Here is a 20,550-nt window from a genome sequence, read left to right as displayed (position 1 = left end):
TATGAGTAGAATATGAATGTTTTGACATAATAACTAAGAAAGTTACATGAAGGCTATGTTAACCAGTTTGATGGAAGTGTCTTGGATTATGTATGAAAACACCACACTGTACCCCCAAAGGGCATCAATGTACACAGTTACCATTCAATAAAAAAAAGAAAATAAATAAAAAAATAAAAGTTGTTTGATCCAAACTTAAAATTGCTTTTCTTTCTTTGAAGCATATCTTCATAAAACTAAAGTTAATTCTTTAGAATAAAACACTAAAAGGACCATCCATCAGAGGAGGCTGAGTCACTGCTCTTGATAAATACACATGTATCTACCCACACACATTTACACAAAGGAAAATAATGGAAAGGTCACCATTCCATTAGGTGCCACCAGGGTTTAGGGGGAGGAAGAAAGGGAGGAGGGAGAGACAGAAGGGAGGAGAGGGACGCAGGAGGGGGTGGGAGGAGGAGGAGAGGGAGGAGCTCATAAGCAGGAGTAAATACTTCACACAGAGTCACAGCTCACAGCAACCTCAAACTATTGGGCTCAAGCAATTCTCTTGCCTTAGTCTCCTGAGTAGCTGCGACTACAGGTGACTGCCACAACCCTGGCTAGTTTTTCTATTTTCGTAAAGATGAGGTCTCACTCTTGCTCAGGCTGGTCTCAAACTCCTGAGTTCAAGCAATCCACCCACCTGCCTCTCAGAGTGCTAGGATTATAGGCATGAGCCAACAGGCCAGCCTCAAGCAATTCTCTTGCCTCAGCCTCCCAAGTAGTTGGGACTACATATGCCCACCACAACACTCGACTGTTTTTAGAGAGCATCTTGCTCTTGCTCAGGCTATTCTGGAACTCCTGAGCTCAGGCAATCAACCTGCCTCAGCCTCTCAGAGTGCTAGGATTACAGGTGTGAGCCACCGCGCCTGGCCTCAGCTGGAAACACTTAACTGGCACCTGTCACAGGTTCTCTTCATTTTGAAAGGGTTAAAAAGGCTTCCCCCTTACCCTCCCGCTAGGAGCTGGAGGAGCGATGCTCGTGATGGTCAGCCTTTGGCAGGTCCTATTCCCCAACGCAGTGGTGGCCATGCCTGGTGAACAAGGCAACCTGAGGAGGAGGACTCACAAGGCAAGACCAAACCCTTGAATTTCAGCTTGGACTCTGAAGGTAATTTTGAGACCCCTGACGCTGAAACCCTCACTAAATCACCTCTCAAGGAATCCTGGGACTCATCACCAGGGTCATCAGGACCTGGGGCCAAAACCCAATCATCACAAGAAGCTGTTGAAGAATGTTCATCTGAGACTTGTTCTAAACCTTTAGAAAAGGAGGGAATGACCAAGTCCTCCACAGAAGGCCTCTGTGTCATGTCCTGTGGTGGGAATCAGCAAATCCAGTAAAACAGCCATGCTCACCTTGATCAGAGACAAGACCATCACTAAAGAAACTGAAGCAAACGAAGGGAAGACAAAATATGAAGAGACCCATCAAGACATCTTGGAGATGAGGAAAACTGTGGCTGAGTATGAGAAACTATTGTTCAAATGACTGTAGATGAACAATCGACACACAGGACCTTCCAAAAGAGCTTCTAGCTACTGACCACAGAGATGAAACAGACCTGGCTGGCCCTGAGTCTGTGGAAAGGACCCCTTATAATCCCCTGAGGACACATGAGAACTGGAAGACATTACGAGGGTTCCAGAAGAATGAAGAAGCCATGAACAAATGTGCTCAGGATCACTCAGCCAGAGTGGAACAAGGGGAACAGGCCCTAAAAAGCTACACAGAAGGAAACTGGACAAAGTCAACACAGAGGCTGAACACAGCTCCCCGCTGGGCCTAGGCAGGAGCAGATGCAGTGGATCCCTGGAAAGCCCCTTCAGCAGAAGAACCCAGAAACTGAACAAGTGACAGAGTCCATGACAAGCAGACTACGAAGCTGGGAGAGCCTGAGATTCCTGTTAGCGCAGAGATCTGCAGTTGGCTGCTTCTCTGGTGACCAATTATCCAAGAATAAGTGTCCCTTTACAGAAAAGAATTTTTGTTTTTGTTTTTTTTGTAGAGACAGAGTCTCACTTTGTCACCCTCGGTAGAGTGCCGTGGCGTCACACAGCTCACAGCCACCTCCAACTCCTGGGTTTAGACGATTCCCTTGCCTCAGCCTCCCGAGTAGCTGGGACTACAGGCACCCACCACAATGCCTGGCTATTTTTTTGTTGCAGTTTGGCCAGGGCCAGGTTTGAACCTGCCACCCTCAGTATCTGGGGCAGCCGCCCACAGAGAAGAATTTTTTAATAAACTGAGAAAAAAACCAAAAAGACCATTCCACATGACAGGAGTGGGATTCCTTAGGAAAACAACTGAGCCCAGGTCTGGGGCAGGAAGTGTACAAAGTAAGCGTGGACCATGTTGTGGTGACAAAGAGCAAGGCCACCAAAGACCATGTGGTCACAGAGACGGCTCAGAAGTCAACGAAGTCATCTCTTGCCTCAGCCTCTCAAGTAGCTGGGTCTACAGGTGTGCTCCACTAGCCCACCTCTACATCTTAATGCAACCATAACACTGGTCATCAGATGCTATCTCTTTAAACACCCCACAAAACCACCTGAATTAGAGAAGTTTGGAGAAGACAGCAGGACCTATTAACACCGCCATGGGGTAATATTGGCAGGGCCCAAAACATGGCAAGCTCTGCAGGAATCAAAAGAAAAAGTTCAAGAGGGAGAAAGACGGAGGGAGAACTGATTTTAAAGAGTCTCACAAGAATACCAACCAATCAAGGATGTGCTCCTTATCTGGGATCCAACTTAAGAAAACTGTTCAAAAAAATTATTGTTAAGATTACTAGAGAAATATAACCTCGGATTAGATATTTATATTAAGTTATTATATTTAATTTGGTTTAGATATAATTGTTGTGCTTTTGTGGCATAAAACCCTGGTGTTTCTGAAATATACACTAATGAAATCACAGATGTCGGGGTGGGCTGGGCTGAAGAGCTGGGGACTTGTGGCAGCATCTCCAGCTTATCATGTCTGAAGTTTCTAGAACAAAAGTATTTTATAATCTGTACAGAAATTGTTCTTGATTTCAATGCCATTCTGTAAAACTTAAGTATGGCATGTCTTTCTATCACATCAAGAAAAAGAAATCTTGGGTTAAACCTTGTACAAAAGCCATAAATCCCTTGGGGGTAGTGGCTCCTGAAGCTAAGGGTCAGGCACCACGAGATATGCTGAGTTATACTGCAAATCTGAAAGAACCAACCAACTAAAAGAACCGCAAATACCTGAAATTTAGCCCAAAATGTCCTAAGAAATAACAGTATAATAATTTATAAGCAAATGTACACTCTTACTGAATATGAATTAGAACTTCGAAATACAAATAATTTTAAGAGGTCAAAATTTTAATTTTTAAAAATGCAAAATAAAAACTCTATGCAGAAGAAAATAACAATTACCCATACCTCCACCATCAATAATTAAACATAAAACTTAAACTTACACTTTAACTTAGATCGAATTTTATTAGCTGTTTTCTTGATTTCTTTGTTCAGATCTTCAAGCTCTTCTTTTATTTCTTGAAAAATTTAAAATAAGATTATCTGAGCTATAACATAACAAAAATACTTTCCAATACATTTAAATGAAATATATTCTTAGTAAATATTCAAGTTATTGTCCCCTGACCCTATTACTGCTTGTACCATTGGTTCTCAAAGTATAGTGCCCAGGCTGACAGCTTCACTCTTAAGGTGACAGCTTAGCAGAAATGCAAATTCTTGAACTCTTGGGCTCCATCCTGCACCTACTCAAGCAGCAATTTTGCTGGAGATGCATCCCTCTAATCTGAGTTAACAAGCTCTCATGGTGACCTTTAAGTTTGAGATTTGCTAGTTTACACCAAGTAATGGATGCAATACCTAAGTCCATTGCTTAGACCTAAAAAAGGACTCTGCCTACAGAAACACATTTTGGGAAACATTCTTCTAGATCATAGATGGGCATCTACAGAAGCTCAAAATATTATCTTACAAGACATATGAAATGTCAAGATTTAATACTAAGTCCTTATTTTTTTTCAATGTATGAGTATATTAAATAATCCTCCAACATAAAAAAAAACATATTTGCTTTCAATTTTCCTCAGAGAGTATAAATAAGGTCACTGCCCTTGCCACTTCAATACTGTATTGGAAATCATCGAAATTAAGTCAGTGAAGGATAAAAAGCTTAAGAGCTGAATGGAAAATTGTCATCACTCACAGATGACATGACTGGGTGTAGAGACAATCCAACTGAATGTACCAAGAATGTTAGAATAACTAACTTGGCAAGGTAATGGAATGCAAGATCAATATACAAAAATCACTGTATCTCTATATACCAGCAACAGGCAGATAGAAAATGAAATTTAAAGCAGACAGGATTTACATTAATATCAAAACATCAACTTCCTAGGAATAATATAACAAAAGATGTGTGAGACGCTCACAATGAGCCCAGTGAAACAATTTTTTTTTTTTTTTGAGACAGAGTCTCATTTTGTCACCCTCGGTAGCATGCCTTGGTGTCATAGCTCACAGCAACATCAAACTCTTGGGCTTTAGTGATCCTCTAGCCTCAACCTCCCAAGTAGCTGGGCCTGCAGAGACCCACCACCGACCCTGGCTAGTTTTTCTATTTTTAATAGAGATGGGATCTTGTTCTTGCTCTTGCTCAGGCTGCTCTGGAACTCCTAAACTCAAGCAATCATGCCTGGGCCTCCCAGAGTGCTAGGATTACAGGTGTGTGCGCGCCACCTCACCTGGCCCCAGAGAAACACTATTTTTTTTTCAGAGACAGAGTTTCACTCTGTCACCCTCAGTAGAGTGCTGTGCCGTCACAGCTCACAGCAACCTCCAGCTCTTGAGCTCAAGTGATTCTCTTGCCTCAGCCTCCTGAGTAGCAGGGACTACAGGAGCCACCACAACACCCGGCTATTTTTTTGTTGCAGTTTGGCCGGGGCCAGGTTCAAACCCACCACCCTCGGTATATGGGGCTGGTGTCCTAATCACTGAGCCATAGGCACTGCCCATAGAGAAACACTAAAGAGACATTAAAGATACCTAAATAGTAGAGGAATAGATCATTTTCATGGATTAAATATTGTTAAGACTAAATATTGTTAAGATGTCAATTTGCCCCCCAAAATGATGTGTGGATTCTCTGGTATATTCATGTCCATTCAAAAATTTTCAATATTTATCACTCCCAAGTCAATGAAACACTTCCTCCTAACTACCACGCCCCTGATGCTGAGTTAATTTAAAATCGCTTGCTTACATGCTATCCTCAGTAGTCACTGAGAATAACACAATGAACGTAAAAGCTTTCCTATAACTTAAAGACACCTCTCAGTCTGCCTCATCTTCAAACCTGCTGTAACAAGTACTGTTTTCCAAATCAATCTCTTATTAACTGCCCTCTACATATAAAATTCTATCATCCTTGCTTAACCGTGGACATAGTACAGACTGCAAGTCTAATCATTGATGGGACTTTTCATGTATTCTTGTGGATACGCCATACCCGTCGTCACTGCTGCACACTAGACTTTAGCTGAGAGCTGTGAAAAGCCACCAGGACCCAGCTCCCCTCAGGCCATGCCCACAGAATGCCCAAGAGCTGCCCGGCGTAAGTACTGTTTTTATACACTCCCAGCTCTATCTAACATGGGGTGAGGACTGAGACCTGAGCTACAGATAGCAAGAGAAAGAGGAACACAGACAGAAAACCCTTTTTTTTTTTTTTTGCAGTTTTTGGCCGGGGCTGGGTTTGAACCTACCACCTCCAGCATATGGGGGGCCAGCGCCCTACTCCTTTGAGCCTCAGGCACTGCCCAGAAAAACTATTTTTAAAAGCCATCAACTTACTTCCTTCTGGGTTTGGTGCAGAAAGAATGATGCTGTGGTTTTTCTTTACTTCTTCGACATATTGAGCTATTTTACTGATATTGTTTCTAATCTCCTCAACCTAGGACAAACAGAAAGACTCATCACAATGTGGCAAAGGCAAATTTGCTACCACTTTTCATTACCTAAAAGGGAAGAAAATAGGAAGGAAATAAATGAATAATTACCACCCAAAGAAATGAAACCCTTTCCCATTCTTAAATTAATATCACTTAATTTACAAAATTAAGAGAAATGTTCCATATTAATGTTTCTACCTTTACAACAAAGGCATTATCAATCAATACTCACTGGCAAAACCTACTGAGTTATAAAGATTCCTACAGTCAAGTCACAGTAGTACCAGAGAATGTACCAACTGGAAGTATTCCCCTACTGATGCCATCACTCAGTGCAGTGAAACAGTAATGCACCCTGCAGAGGAGCCAGCAGTGACCCTTATGTGGGGAGGCAGCCTCCACGCTCATTATCTGGGGCTTCTAAATGGCTCACACTATTCAGTATTTGTTTCCAGATGTAATATACTTGTTAGAAAGACATATCCACATGGACTCGTGACATTCTCTCCAAAGCCCTCTGTGATAGGCTGAATAATGGCCCCCTAAGCTGGTCAGGGCCTACTCCCTGGAACCTATGAATGGTATCTTACATGGCAAAAGAAAATCTACAGCTATAACTACACTAAGAATCTTGAGATGGGGGTACTATGCTGGACCAGCCAAGTGGCCCCTGCACACATGCACAGGTGTCCGTATAAGACAGAGCAGGGGGAGGTTAGGCTACAGAGCAGCAGTATGACCACTGGGGGGCAAGACGTCTCACTGCTGCTCCTTCCTCCTCTCATTTTTTTATGTTTTTTTGTTTGTTTATTTGTTTTGAGACAGAGTCTCCCTCTGTTGCCCTGGGTAGAATGCCATAGCATCATAGCTCACAGCCACCTCAAACTCCTGGGCTCAAAAGATTCTCTTGCCTCAGCTTTTCTATTTTTAGTAGAGACAGGGTCTCACTCTTGCTCAGGCTGATCTGGAACTCATAAGCTCAGGTGAGCCATCTGCCTACGCCTCCCAGAGTGCTAGAATAACAGGCATGCGCCACCATGCCTGACCCCTCCTCTCTAAAGTACCAATCACAAACCCACAGCCTGTCATGGGCATGTCTACACCCTAACTGGAAGTATGTGCATATGTCATCTCCCACAGCAAAGGGACAGGAGGAAGTTAAGAGTTTGGCAATGGGGATTACCCTAGATTATCTGGGGGTGCCCAGTGTACCCACAGAGTCCTTCAAAATAGACACAAAAAGATCAACATCAAAAACAGAGTTGACAATGAAAACAGCAGCTGTATGCTGGGCTTTGAAGATAGAACAAGGGACAAGCCAAGAACACTAGAAGCTGGAAAAGATGGGGGAGACCCCTGAGCCTCCAGAAAGAACACAGCCCTGCACCACCTTGGTGTCTGACCTGCATGACTCCCTTTAGAGTTCTGGCCTCTAGAACTATGAGATAATAAATATGTGATGTTTAAGCCACAGTGTTTGTGCTAATTAGGAAACCAATATACATGTTAACATGAAGGACATATCTTTATGAAAAAAACTAACCCCAGTAATTTAATCAGTAAAAACAAGGGCAGTGATTTACATTTTTTAAAGACCATAATAAACCTTTCATCTTACTGCAGACAGCCTGGCTCTCGTACATCCTTCTGTGTTCAGTGTGTTATCCCTGAGACACTGTCATTGTGCATTCTTGAAAGAATAACAGTGGAAAAGGCTTACTTAATCTTACTATTATTATGAAAATAGTTTTGACATGTGATCCATTGGAAAGGGTTCCAGGGTCCCCGTGTGAACCCTGGTCTACCTGCCACCTCCAGTATATGGGGCTGGCGCCCTACTCCTTTGAGCCACAGGCGCCGCCCTAATTCACATATTTTTAATACAATAAAACTGATTATTTCAAAATTTTTGCTATTTCTTTATGAAGCCTTAACTACAAGTAGTAGTATTTTGGGTTTAGTGCACTTATCAATATTTCATTTTGCCATCTTTTTTTTTTTTTTTTTGGAGATAGAGTCTCACTCTGTCGCACTGGATAGAGTGACGTAGCATCATCACAGCACATAGCAAACTCAACTCTTGGGTTCAATGATCCTCCTCCTCAGCCTCCTGAATAGCTGGGACTACAGGCACTTGCCACCATGCCTGACTAGTTTTTTTCTATTTTTAATAAAGATGAGGTCTCACTCTTGCTCAGGCCAGTCTCGAAATCCTGAGCTCAAGCAATCCACCTGCCTCAGCCCCCTAGAACACTTGTGATTACAGGCATTGAGCTACTGGGCCCAGCCCATTTTGCCAACTTTATCATCTCTAAAGTAATTCCACACTACACAGAATGTTAGAAAATAGAAAGAACATATTTTAACTCTTGGAGAGTTTTGCAATATATACCACTGATAGCTCTAGCAGAAGCCCCAGTGTAGCTCCAAAAGACAGGAAATCTATGGGCTGCACACAATACCAAGAGAGAGAAACACCCTAACAATGGTGACAGCTACCATTTATGTCTAGGAATTAGAAGACACAAGGTCTCTTTCTATCCATTATCAATTATCTTTACAAAAAGGAGACTCCCTAGTCATCCTTTACAGCACTACTTTAGCCTCTAACCAAACTGAGGTCGTGGGCAAAAATCTATTTATTTTGCAACATTGTATGTGACACTGAAGATATAAAGGCCATTTTCTAAAAATATTAGAAATTATATTAATTATATAACATAATTATATTTGTAAATGATGTTTGCAATTATATCAACAAACATCATTTACTTCTCTATCTAAGAAGTCATTTCACAGAAATCAACTGCAAAATAAATTATTTAACAAACAGAAGTTTGACCTTAAGTTAATCCAAATGAGGTGAATGAGGATTTGCACACATCTCTGAGACATCAGCAGCAAAGATGAGTTAACACCAAATAAACAGAGACCACAGCTTAACAGCATTCAGTGAATTACTATATGGAACTCTGCTATTCAATACGGCAACATGGCTGGGCATGGTGGCTTCATGCCTGTAATCCCAGCACTTTGGAAGGCCAAGATATGAGAGTGGCTTAAGTCCAGGAGTTTGAGACTAACCTGGGCAACACAGATGGCAAGACTCCTATTCTACAATCAATCGATAAAGCAGTGCTAGGAGATTCTTTAAAACAAGAAATAAATTTTTATAAGGAACTTGCATGGAAGAGTTAAGCAACCAGGTAGGGGGGTAAAATCTGAAAAATAATAATCTAACAAAATGAGTAGGGAAACCAAAGACAAAAAAATATAAAAAGAGTTTCATTTCCAAGAAGTAAAATTAGGAAATCCTGTATCTTAACTCCTTCATACCTTAAAGTACATTCTTGTACTAATCTCATTAGGAAACAACAAATACTTGAAAAGTAACAACCAGGCTTCCATTAAGCATTCCGGAAATTCTGGTTGAATTTGAAAAACTGATGACTTTTAATACATGTTGGTCAACACATTACAAATTTTCAAATCCATGCATGGCTAGACCATGGATTAAATAGTTCAGTTTAGACTTTCAACTGAACTATTTGCCAGATTCGGCATAATCAAACAAGTCCTGTGAATGAAGTGTCCATCATTAAAAAATACACTGGACATGTGTTTCTTTTCTTCATCTTTAACAAAGTCAGATTATTTGCTCAACTCAATTTCAAAAATCTGAAATTATGCAATGTGAGACCCACGTGAAACCAAGTATTACTTGGGTTTGAGAATTTATACTGGGCCTGAGCCTGAGAGCAGCACTGGGGAGGTCAGAGGGCAGAGAATGGCCTGGGGCAGAACACCAGGGCAAGTCCACAGGACAGGGCACCTGAGCTCATACCTCAGACACCAGCCACACAAGCAGGGCACTGGCAGTATGTATTTGAAGGTTTCCCACATTTCAAAATGCCATCCCTGGATGACCATTGACACTTGCCTGCTGAGGGTCTTATACCTAAGCAAATATGTATATTCTAAAATCAGATATTTTAGAAAATATGCAGGAGCTTTCTCTCTGCCTCTAGCAGAAGCAGCAGTGCCCATGGGAGCCTTGCATACCTGACCCCCAGCAGCACCCCAAGGCCAAGCTCTTCTTGGCCAGGATCACCACTTCCTAAGGATCACAGAGCCCTCTGTCGGGAGAAACCACTGGTCTGATGGTGAGAACTTTTAAAAAATCTATCCAGGGGTTGGCAGGGGAGGCAGCCCGTAGGGGAGGAAGGGCTGCTAAGTAGCCCTAGCTCCAAGTCACAGAGATGTCCAAGCCAAGAAGAGGCACAACTGCCTGGCAACAGCACCCCAACCTCACCCAGGAGGGCACCCGCTGCCCTCTATACCACAATTCTACTACTAGCACCCAAGTGCCCTCCAAGACAAGTATGAGGAATAATGATTTGCATTTTTCTCAATATTAACTAAAAACTCCAGAGAATTTACATCATTCAAACAACAACTTTTAAAAATATTTATTTTAGTATTATCTCAAATATGACAAATGCACAATTACATTAATATAACTACATTTAAGGGAAAAAGTCCATGACTGGGTTTCATTAAATGCTCTTACCTGATGGAAGAAATCATCCATAAAATGATCCTTTTCAACAACAATAATTGTGTCTCCATCATCATTTTTCCTACACTAAAATGGAAAATATAAAATGTAAAATTCAGATTTGTAAAATTGTATGTAGGCACAAATAGTGAACTGAAAGACAAAACCAAATTCGGTACCAGCGAGAACCCAACTCATTAGAGCACCAAATTGTGACAAACTAGCAGCACAGCACTACCGAGGACAAGTGAACTCTGCAACACTGCCAACTCAATGCTAATGTCCAGCAGGGAAGGACAGAAGCCCAGGAGAGAAATAAAGATTGGATTTTTCAGAACCAAGCAATTTCGAATCATTCATTTTCACTATGTAAATCAATGTAACACACACCAGTTTGATCTTCAAAAAATGAAACTGTCATGCGTAATATCTATAAAGATTATAAATGCTGACATCACCAGTAAACTTTTCTAAGGTAAAAATGTCCAAACATCTTTCACATACATTAGTTGGTGGTCCTCAGTTTTTCCCAGGGTAGTAATTCCCCATCACATGCACATTAACAGTCAGGAAACACTTTAATAAGGAAAGGCGTATTAAAGAAACCCTTAGTAAGTATAACTGAGGAGGAAAGCAACCTAAATCAGCAGCAAGAGCCAGCACAACACTGGTTTCTAGAAATCTGTTTAAGAGAATACTAAATGACAAAGAATGAGGAGATACATTAAGGCCAGAGTTCTCAATCTTCCTTGCATCACTCTCCTGGAGGGCTGGTCAGATCCTAGCTCACTGACACACCCCCCCACCCTTCCACCTCCACTCCCCCCACTCCCGACCCAGGGCAGCTGACCAGCGGATTTAGCAGGCCTGGAGAAGGGCTGAGAATCGGCATGTTAACAGGCTGCAGACTGAGCCATGCTGGGACCCCACCTGAAGACCATCCTCAGCAGTCAAGAGACTCTAAGAGGGAGAAGTCTAAAGTAGGAAGCAAGAAATGTTTGTCCACAGCTACAGAAAAAGAAAACAATAAGATATCTAAATTACACAATGTATATTAAAGACTTGTGATACCACGTCCACAGTGAGACCCCCATCTGCCAGAAAGCACAAGGAAGGGTCCAGCCTCCATCCTCTCCCCAAGGACAGCACTATGGGTCAGCCCAACTCCACACTTCACAAAGAGAGGTGATGACACTCAGGGCTGTTGTAATCCTTACCCTGGGAAATCTGAAGGACAGCTTTACTGGTCTACAACCCAGTAACGTTTGGAAACAAAATTCTACTCAAATTTAGCTAAGAAAAAGCTGCACGATTTAATAAATATGTTAAGAATGCACAACAAATCCTTCCTCTTTACCTACCTAAACATCAGGAATACTCTCTTTCCACCCTTGAGGACAGCTCTGAGTGTCACCCATGTTCAGCCCAGAACCTCTCCCATGTGTAGATAAGACAACTCAGTCAGTCAGGGTGGAGGGGAAGGTGTTGCTCTAAGATAGGCCAGTGACCTTGGGCCACAATGGAGCTGCCAAGACACTCTTCTAGGAGAAGCACCCGCAGCCTCAAGGCTACATGTGGCTATCCAGATCCCCAAGTGCAGCCCCTTGACCAGATCCAAACTTCACGGAACAAATCCTTTTAATAAAAGATTTAATAACTTTGGATTCAGTCAAAAGTTTATACTCAGAGATCCGGAAGGCCCCAAGTGGTCCCAAGGGCCCCATGAGTTCCCGACCTGTGGCTGAGAAAAGGACCCAGCTGGTGGCCCTCAGAGCTGTCACCTGCACATTCTGTTCACACTGACTCCCAAGCACCTGCTCTGAGTGTTTTTCCCAGTAGCTCTGAGGGACACTGAGCCACCACCCTGCTCTCCCCAGATACCAGTGGTTGAGCAAGACACCAGAATGAAGGAGCACTGAAACACTTCTCTCACGCTGTGTCTACAAGCAGGGGCTATGGGTAGAGTCCTAACCCCCAGCCCCTCAGTGTGCGAAGAGTATTTGGGGAAGAGGGTCATTGCAGACGCAGTTAGTTAAGATGAGGTCCTACTGCAGAGGGACACACATGGAGAAGAGAAAGGTAGACTTGTGACAAGGGAGGCAAAGACTGCAGCAGTGCCCGTAAGAGCCAAGGAATGCCAAGGACGGTGGGCCACCACCAGAATCTCCAGGCAAGGCGGGATCCTCTTTTACAGGTTTCAGAGAGAGTCAGCACCTTTGCCTCAGACTTCTGTCTAACATCTAGAACTCTAGAACTTTGAAGGGATAAATTTCTGGGGTTTTTTCCTGAGACAGAGTCTGTAACCCAGGCTAGAGTGCCATGGCATCACCCAAGCTCACAGCAACCTCAAATTCCTGGGCTCAAGCAATCCTCCTGCCTCAGCCTCCTGAGGAGCTGGGACTACCAGTAGGCCCACCACACCTGGCTAATTTTTCTATTTTTTAGCAGACAGGGTCCTGCTCTTGCTCCTGCTCAGACAGGTCTCAAACTCCTAATTCAAGGGGTCCTCCTACCTCAGCTTCTGGTGCCAGAACACAGTTAACCCTAACAAACATCATGCATATGCATATCTATTTCATACACAAGAACACAAACCCCCACGGTTAAGGAACATGCCTACGTGGCATAGCAGAATTAAGTAGCTCTGTTGGCTGTACGAAGCTCCTCATCTTAACTGTACCATGCTGACCCTCTGGAAAACCCCAAGAGCTACCCTTTACCACCAGCTCATGGCAGTAAAGCAATGTTGGAACTCTTTTCTGGAATGGCCATCAGTGCTGTCACCATATCAAGTTTGACAATTAAGTTCACAAATTCGTCCTAGGAAAAGTACTTTGAAGGGTGGACTAAGTGCTGGAATGCATGCATAGCTCCCCAAGGGAAATACCTGAAAGGAGACTGTAGTGATATTTACCAATGAGGTATGTTAGCACTTTTTCTAGGATGAGTTCTCAAACTTAGTCGTCCGACCTCATACAAGCAGCCTTCAATGTCTCCATTACCCAGATTCAGTGGTGACCACAACTTCCCACCCTACACCCTAAGGCCATCTTGAGGCAAATCCAGTGTGTATACAGCACAGTCAGAAGCCCAAGCTACTTCACCTGCTGCTCAGGAGACAAGCTATATCTGCCTCAGTGCCTAGGAGAGATTGTCTCCAATGTCACACCTTCCTGAGGAAAGTCATCTTATCATAATTGTCCCACTGTATACCACCACACGCCACATAGTGACACCGAATAAACAATTAGAGAAACTCAATCCCTACTCAACTCTCTGAAATCCACATTACACACCGTTTTTGTTCAGAAAATCATTCACTTGCTGGTAAAAAATTTGTTTCTCTACCTGAAGGCCAAAAATGAGCAATATGACTACAGAGATATTTCTCTGATGTCCTATGTCTTAATCTTATTGTCTTACTTATATTTCTGATTTCTACCTGGAGTTCTCAGAACTGTTAGATATTAGAAAAATAAGCCCAGTAATACTGTTTTGTTTTCCTATTCATAAAAAAGAAACAAAAAAAATTACTACCAAAAACAATACTTTTGGCTATGTTACTCCTATTTTCAATGAATGCCCCATGTTCAACCTTTCATGCTGAGATTAAAACCTATACAAGAGCCTCAAGCATAACAGCACATTCAATGTAAGTAACGGAACTATTTGTGGCAAACATTTACTAAAAGCACCAAGAATATTCTCCAGTATGAAATACTTGACTACCAAAGTGCCAAAGAGCAGGATAAATATTCAAATACCGACATTACTTTTCTGCTAAATGCTAAAAGAATTATACTTAAAAGTAGCATTAAAGTAAAAAAACCATTTTCCCTATGTGAATACTATTGTCAGGAACAGGCAGCAAAAAGCTTCCTGGTACATATGATTTAACAGAAATGAATAATTTATTATTGAAATTTTTATCTGACCCAGAAGGCCAAGGTGGGAGGATTACTTAAAGCCATTGAGACCAGGCTGAACAAAAGCAAGACCCCATCTCTACTAAAAATAGAAAAATTAGCCAGTTATGGTGGCAGGAGCATGTAGTCTCACCTACTCAGGAAACTAAGGTATGAGGATTGCTTGAGCCCAGAATTTTGAGGCTGCAATGAGCTGTGATATTACCATACTCCAGCTGGGCAACAGAGTGAGACCCTATTAAAATATTTTCTTTCAGGGGCCACTATCTTGTAGGATAGCTATTCCTAACATGAATCTCATCATGTCTTCTCAGGCTGTGTGTGATGGCATGCATTCCACTCACTGTGGTGTCTCTGTACACTTAGCATATTCCCTGGTAGCAATGAGGCACTGGAGTGTCTCTTGGATGGGTGGTCTTTTACTTTCTGCAAACGGGAAATATCTGTCTGCATTTAGAATCTAGGAGACCTTGGGCAAGTCTTTTAAATCTTCTGTCCACAAACTGTTGCTCAAAAAAAAAAAAAATCATTGTAGTGGCTCCCATGTGTAATCCTAGCACTCTGGGAGGCCAAGGCAAGTGGATTGCCTGAGCTGAGGGGGTTTGAGACCAGTCTGAGCAAGAGTGAGACCCCGTCTCTACTAAAAATAGAAAAACTAGCCAAGCATTGTGGCAGGTGCCTGTAGTCCCAGCTACTCCAGAGGCTGAGGTAAGAGAATTGCTTAAACCTGCTGAGTTTGAGATTGCTATTAGCTATGACTTTGGCACTCTACCCAGAGTGAGACTCTGTCTCAAAAAAATAAAAAATATAAAAGGAGAATCATTGATTAAAAGAAGCTGAATCTGCCAATTCAAATTTCTAAGTAATTGTCGGTGGTACCTTTTTCTCAAGAAGAAATATTAGCCAGGTGCAGTGGCTCACACTTGTAATTCTAACACTTTGGGAGGCCAACGCAGGTAGATTGCTTTAGCTCAGGAGTTCAAGACCAGCTTGAGGAAGAGCAAGACCCCCATCTTCTAAAAAGTAGCCAGACATTGTGGCAGACGCCTGTAGTCCCAGCTACTTGGGAGGCTGAGGCAAGAGAATCGCTTGAGCCGAAGAGTTTGAGGTTGCTATGAGCTATGGCACCAAGCCACTCTACCAAGGGCAACAAAGTAAGACTGTTGTCTCAAAAAAAGAGAGGAAACATTAACAGCTGTAAGGTGGTGAGAAGAAAAAAACAAAACAAAAAAAAGTAAACTTTCTGGAAGCATCACAAATATTTTATTCTTCTGGACATTTCAGAAGAGACATTTTAATAATTACCAAAATTAAATATTGACTTTACCTATTAAAAAAAACCAATTATTCAGAAATATGGTTGTGAACAGACATTCAACTACTCCAAGAACTACTTGGATAGGACACATTTCCTGGAGGAAAAACATTTAAACTTACATCTGATAACTTTAAGATGAGTTTTTAAATATTAAAAGTTGTTAAACTTGAAGCATGTCAAATTCATTTTTGACTTACTATTTTATGCTAGAAAGAAGACTGCCATCATTGCTTCCTATAAACATAAAACATAGCAAATATGGACAGGACTCCTAAATAGCATTCCTCTCTCTCTCCTGTCCCAGAGCCTCACATGCTGGGGAACTCTACGCTTCCCAACTTCCTCTAGGAGGCAGACAATGAAGAAGGATCATCCCCACTTTATATATAAGGAAATCAAAGTTTTGAGAGTTTTAAAACTATTTGCCCAGTGGGAGAAACTGCAGAAGTATAATCTCCCACCAATTTGCTCTCTGACTACACAGTCCTGGCCCCTAACACAGGAGGCAAATGGACTAGACAAGGTGCTGCTGGCTCTCCAACTCTAAAACAAAACCACAATGTCTTCTCACTGTTTCAGGAAGGGAGGGAATATACATGGACTGAAAGGATAATAAATAATTCACCTTATTTACTTCTTGCTAATCAAGCCAAGAAGAAAAGGAGCTTATACAGTATTCTACTGACATATCTTTCTTACTATTCTCTGATATTTCATACATTTGGCTATCTTTTGCTAAACCAGTCAGAGCAAAAGACATTCAGTGACATTCAAGATTTCTTCATTAAACAAATATTGCAGGTCCTATTATGTGGCTCTGTAGGATAATCTATAGAATGAGATAATACAATAGGAGTTGGCTATGTTTAACATGATGGTCTGCAGCTGCCAGGAAGGTAAAAATGTTTGACCATTAAGAAAGAGGGAAGGATATGGGGAAAGGGGAAAGGAAGGGGACGGGAGGATGAGTGGAAGGAGGCTAATTGGTGGGACCACACATACAGTGCATCTTACAAGGGTACATGTGAAACTCACTAAATGTAGAATATAAATCTCTTAATACAATAACTAAGAAAATGCCATGAAGGCCAGTTTGATGAAAATATTTTAAATTGTATATAAAACCAGCACTTTGTACCCCATGACTGCATTAATGTATACAGCTATGATTTAATTTAAAAAATAATAAAAAAAAAAAAGAAAGCGGGAAGGAAAGAAAATCCCTATGAAGAAACTTCCTTATTAGACTAAGTAGAAACATAACTCCCATGATCTTAAGGATGAATTCATTGTTTTTCTCCATCAGAGTTCCCCATCTGACCCACAGAACACAGATAATGATGTAAGTGGTTAAGTGGCTACTCTATTTTCCCATGCACAGTACATAACAGCTCCATTCTAGAAGCAAAGGAGAGATGATAATTCATTACAAGCAATGATTGCCTAAGGGCAATGAGCCTTAGCAGCCCTGGTCTGAGGCTGCCAGCAATTCAGAGGGCAGAAGCCATTATCTGTAAAGTGGATAAAACAAAATAGTGAACACTCCACACAAAATAGTGCCTGGTACTGTTTATTTTAAAAAGTCATAATTACTTCTGCCGGCCTAAATTGTTTCACCTCTCAGACATTCTATAAACATCCACTACAGTTCCATTTTTAATCAAACTGCTTTCCTTCTAATAAAGTAAAATAATTTGCTGTTCCATCTGCTGAGTACCTATGCACTCCACTAGCTGGGCTTGTTAGGTGTGTTCAGACAGAGTAAACACACACAGTCCTAGTTCCCCAAGGCAAACTATTAACTATTTACTGAAGAACACAAGACAGGAGCTGTTGCTGGTGGCTCACCCCACCACGTGTCCCGCATTGTAAGGCGCCCCCATTCCACACAGACCTGTTGACTCGATTTGGTACAGGATCCTGGATTAGGCCCTGTGTATGAAGCAGTGAGCAAGAGTACCCAGCCCTGCCCCCCAAAGGAATGACGCCACTGGGGCTGACCCCCGCCAGGGCGGATGACAGACCAGTGACCTATGACTGGGATAAGTGCTTGGGCCAAGAATCAGACAGGACGGAGAGACCGTGTGAACTCCACGCAGATACCAGCCCAGGGCAGCAGCAAGCCCCGCTCAGGAAAAGGTCACGGGCCGGCTCCTTCCCCTTCCCAGTGCCTCCAGCCCAACTGTTTACACTACACTCTCAAGAGTTCTGGGTCCCCACCTGCAGAACGCAAGCGGTCAAACGCCAGGGAAGCCACCAACACTTCTGTTTGCCCTGGGACCCCACCCAGAACCTCTACCCCAGGAAGCCTCGAGTCCCCGCCCTGGGGACCCCTCCCCAAGCCCCTGCCCAGGGTACCCCTAAATCCCCCTAGGGACATCTATCTTAGCCCCTGCCCCAGGGTGTCCTGAGACCCCGTCCCAGCCGAAAGACACCGCGAGCCCTGACCCTGGAGATATCTCCAGGGAGCCCCGCTCCCATCGCTGGACACCGCCCGCAGCCCCAGCCCCGGGACGCCTTGCGCCCCGCCCGCCCTGGGGGACCCCGCCCCGGCCCAGCGCGTACCGCTACCCGCCGCCGCTGCTTACCGCCGTCAGGTCCGGCAGCCGGTCCCGCATCCCCGCCGGCCGGGTGACGCGCCCAGCCGCTCAGGCCTACCCTGGGCCGCCTCTGGCCGGACCACGAGCTCTCGGGTAGCGGTGTGGCCGCCTCACACCGCTGCGGTCCCCGCGCCGCACCCGCAGCCCTCCGCTCCAGCCGGCGCTGCCACGGCAACCGTGGCCCGCGCGCTCTGCGCATGCCCGGCCTGCGCCGCCCCGCATCCACTCACACTTCGAGGAGCCTCCCCGGGGAATCTAGCGAGCCGGAGGCGGGACCATCGGGAGAAGGGCGGGGAAGGAGGGGCGGGGCCTGGCGGGGGGCGAGCCGTGGGCAAGTTTGATTCTGGCAGGTCAGCTACATGTGCTATTTGTCTTTTCATGATTTGTTTTTGTGTTTTCACGCCTGTTGTTTTATTTATTAAAAAATTGATCATTCAATGAATAGTGACAAACTTAGCAAAGCAAATAATGACATACTTATCTGAGTATGGGGGTATAGCTTTGAATGATACATACCTGAACCTTCTCTTCCACGGCCCACATCCAACCTAGCTCACATAATGCTTCAGTAACACAAGAGAAAATGACCGGGGTGACCCGGATGGCAGCATGAAGAGCACCTGCCGGCCACCCCCTAGTATGCAGTTCTGGTGGGAGAAACAGGCAATATAGAAGCGAACAAGTCAGAAAAGAAAAGGAGAGCTGAGAGGCGACCACATCAGACAGGTGGACACGGAAGGAACAAACAACCCTGACTGCCGACACCAACTCTAGTTCTGGGGATTCCCAAAACCACCCTCAGTTTGATAATCAGCCAGAAGGACTCAAAACATTCACTGAAAACTCATAGTCACAGTTAATAGTTTCTTACTATTAACAGAAATGATACAGATTGACATCAGCTAAGGGAGGAAATGCGTAGGGTGGAGTCTGGGGAGGTACCAACGTGGAGCTTCCACAGCCCTCTCCCTGAAGAGTCAGGACTCATTACTTTCACTGAAAAGTATTGCCACCCAGGGAAGTTCACCATAGCTACAGGGCTTATTACTTTCATAAATTATTAATATACAATAAAAGAGCGGAACCACACAGGTAAAATTTGTTGCAAATTTTAAAAAGTTACATCTGCTTAGTAAGAAGGAAAAAAGCAGTAAAACAAAACAAAAAATCCCTTAGAAAACTAAGCTCGGGAGAAAGAATCATTAAAATAAAAAGTAATTGTTAACGAGTGTTCTTTGGGTGGTAGGACTATGGTTGATGTTTTTTCTTCTTATCTTCTTGCCCTTCTCACATTTTCTATAATAAACATATTCTTTTGAAAAATAAATAAAAATTAACTATTCTAAACATGCATGCTGCATAATTGGCATGTGCATTAAAACTTGAAAAAGAATCAAATCTTAACAAACATTAGATGTGCAAAGTGCACACCTGGAGAAATGCACTGGGTAAGAAATCATTCAGTACATCTACCTGCACACAGACGCTTGCAAATGCTCTCGCAGACTGGAGCTGAGGAATGGAGAAAACCCAGGCTGTCGAAGTACATGGAAAGGAATTAATTGCTCCATCAGTTTATTATCTTTCAGGAGTAATAAGCTGGCTTAATTCAAGAACCCATACAACATCCTCAACATTCAGTTTCCTCCAGGGCTGAGCCAGCGCCACATTCAGGGCCTGGAAAAGAAAAAGAAAACAGGCCTTTTGGGGTAGCCACCACGTGATTCCACTCTGATTGGATCGACTCATACTATTTACATGCCACTATTTGCACGAACCAATCACTAGTGGATCAGGGAACTGTGCATCATGGTGATAGGGCAGACCTCCCCCCAAACTCCTGGGATAGAAAGTAAAGGTGGAGGGGGTTTGGGTCCAGCGTGGAGAAGCCCTGAGCTGACCTCTGGAGATGAACCAGTGCACTCTGGATGGCAGGAATAACCACCCCAGCTCCATCTACCAAACAGAAATCTATGTGCAAAGAAATGAGAAGGGAAGACACTGGGATCTGTGTACTGCGTTCTATAGAAAACTTGGGAGTTGTGGCGGGTGCCTGTAGTCCCAGCTACTTGGGAAGCTGAGGCAAGAGAATCACTTAAGCCTAAGAGTTTGAGCTGTGATGCCACGGCACTCTTCC

At 43.3% G+C, this 20,550-nt stretch overlaps 1 protein-coding gene across 3 annotated transcripts in view; it reads right to left on the bottom strand.

Moving 5' to 3' along the window:
- The window catches only part of STX2 (syntaxin 2), a 40,154-nt gene extending 21,538 nt beyond the window's left edge, over positions 1-18,616 (bottom strand). For all 3 annotated transcript variants that reach the window (XM_023508490.1, XM_003802600.3, XM_023508489.1), the window contains exons 1-4: positions 18,402-18,616; positions 10,582-10,656; positions 5,914-6,013; positions 3,504-3,578 (exon numbers count right to left, since the gene is read on the bottom strand). In XM_023508490.1, coding sequence (XP_023364258.1) covers positions 3,504-3,578; positions 5,914-6,013; positions 10,582-10,656; positions 18,402-18,431 — 280 coding nt within the window. In that variant the 5' untranslated portion in view covers positions 18,432-18,616. The remainder of the gene's footprint in view (positions 1-3,503; positions 3,579-5,913; positions 6,014-10,581; positions 10,657-18,401) is intronic.
- Between the last annotated feature and the right edge of the window lie 1,934 nt (positions 18,617-20,550).

This window comes from Otolemur garnettii, unplaced genomic scaffold (genome assembly GCF_000181295.1).
Source record: "Otolemur garnettii isolate 467f Iridium unplaced genomic scaffold, OtoGar3 scaffold00250, whole genome shotgun sequence".
Lineage (NCBI taxonomy): Eukaryota > Metazoa > Chordata > Mammalia > Primates > Galagidae > Otolemur > Otolemur garnettii.
This window is presented reverse-complemented; position numbering and strand designations above follow the sequence as displayed.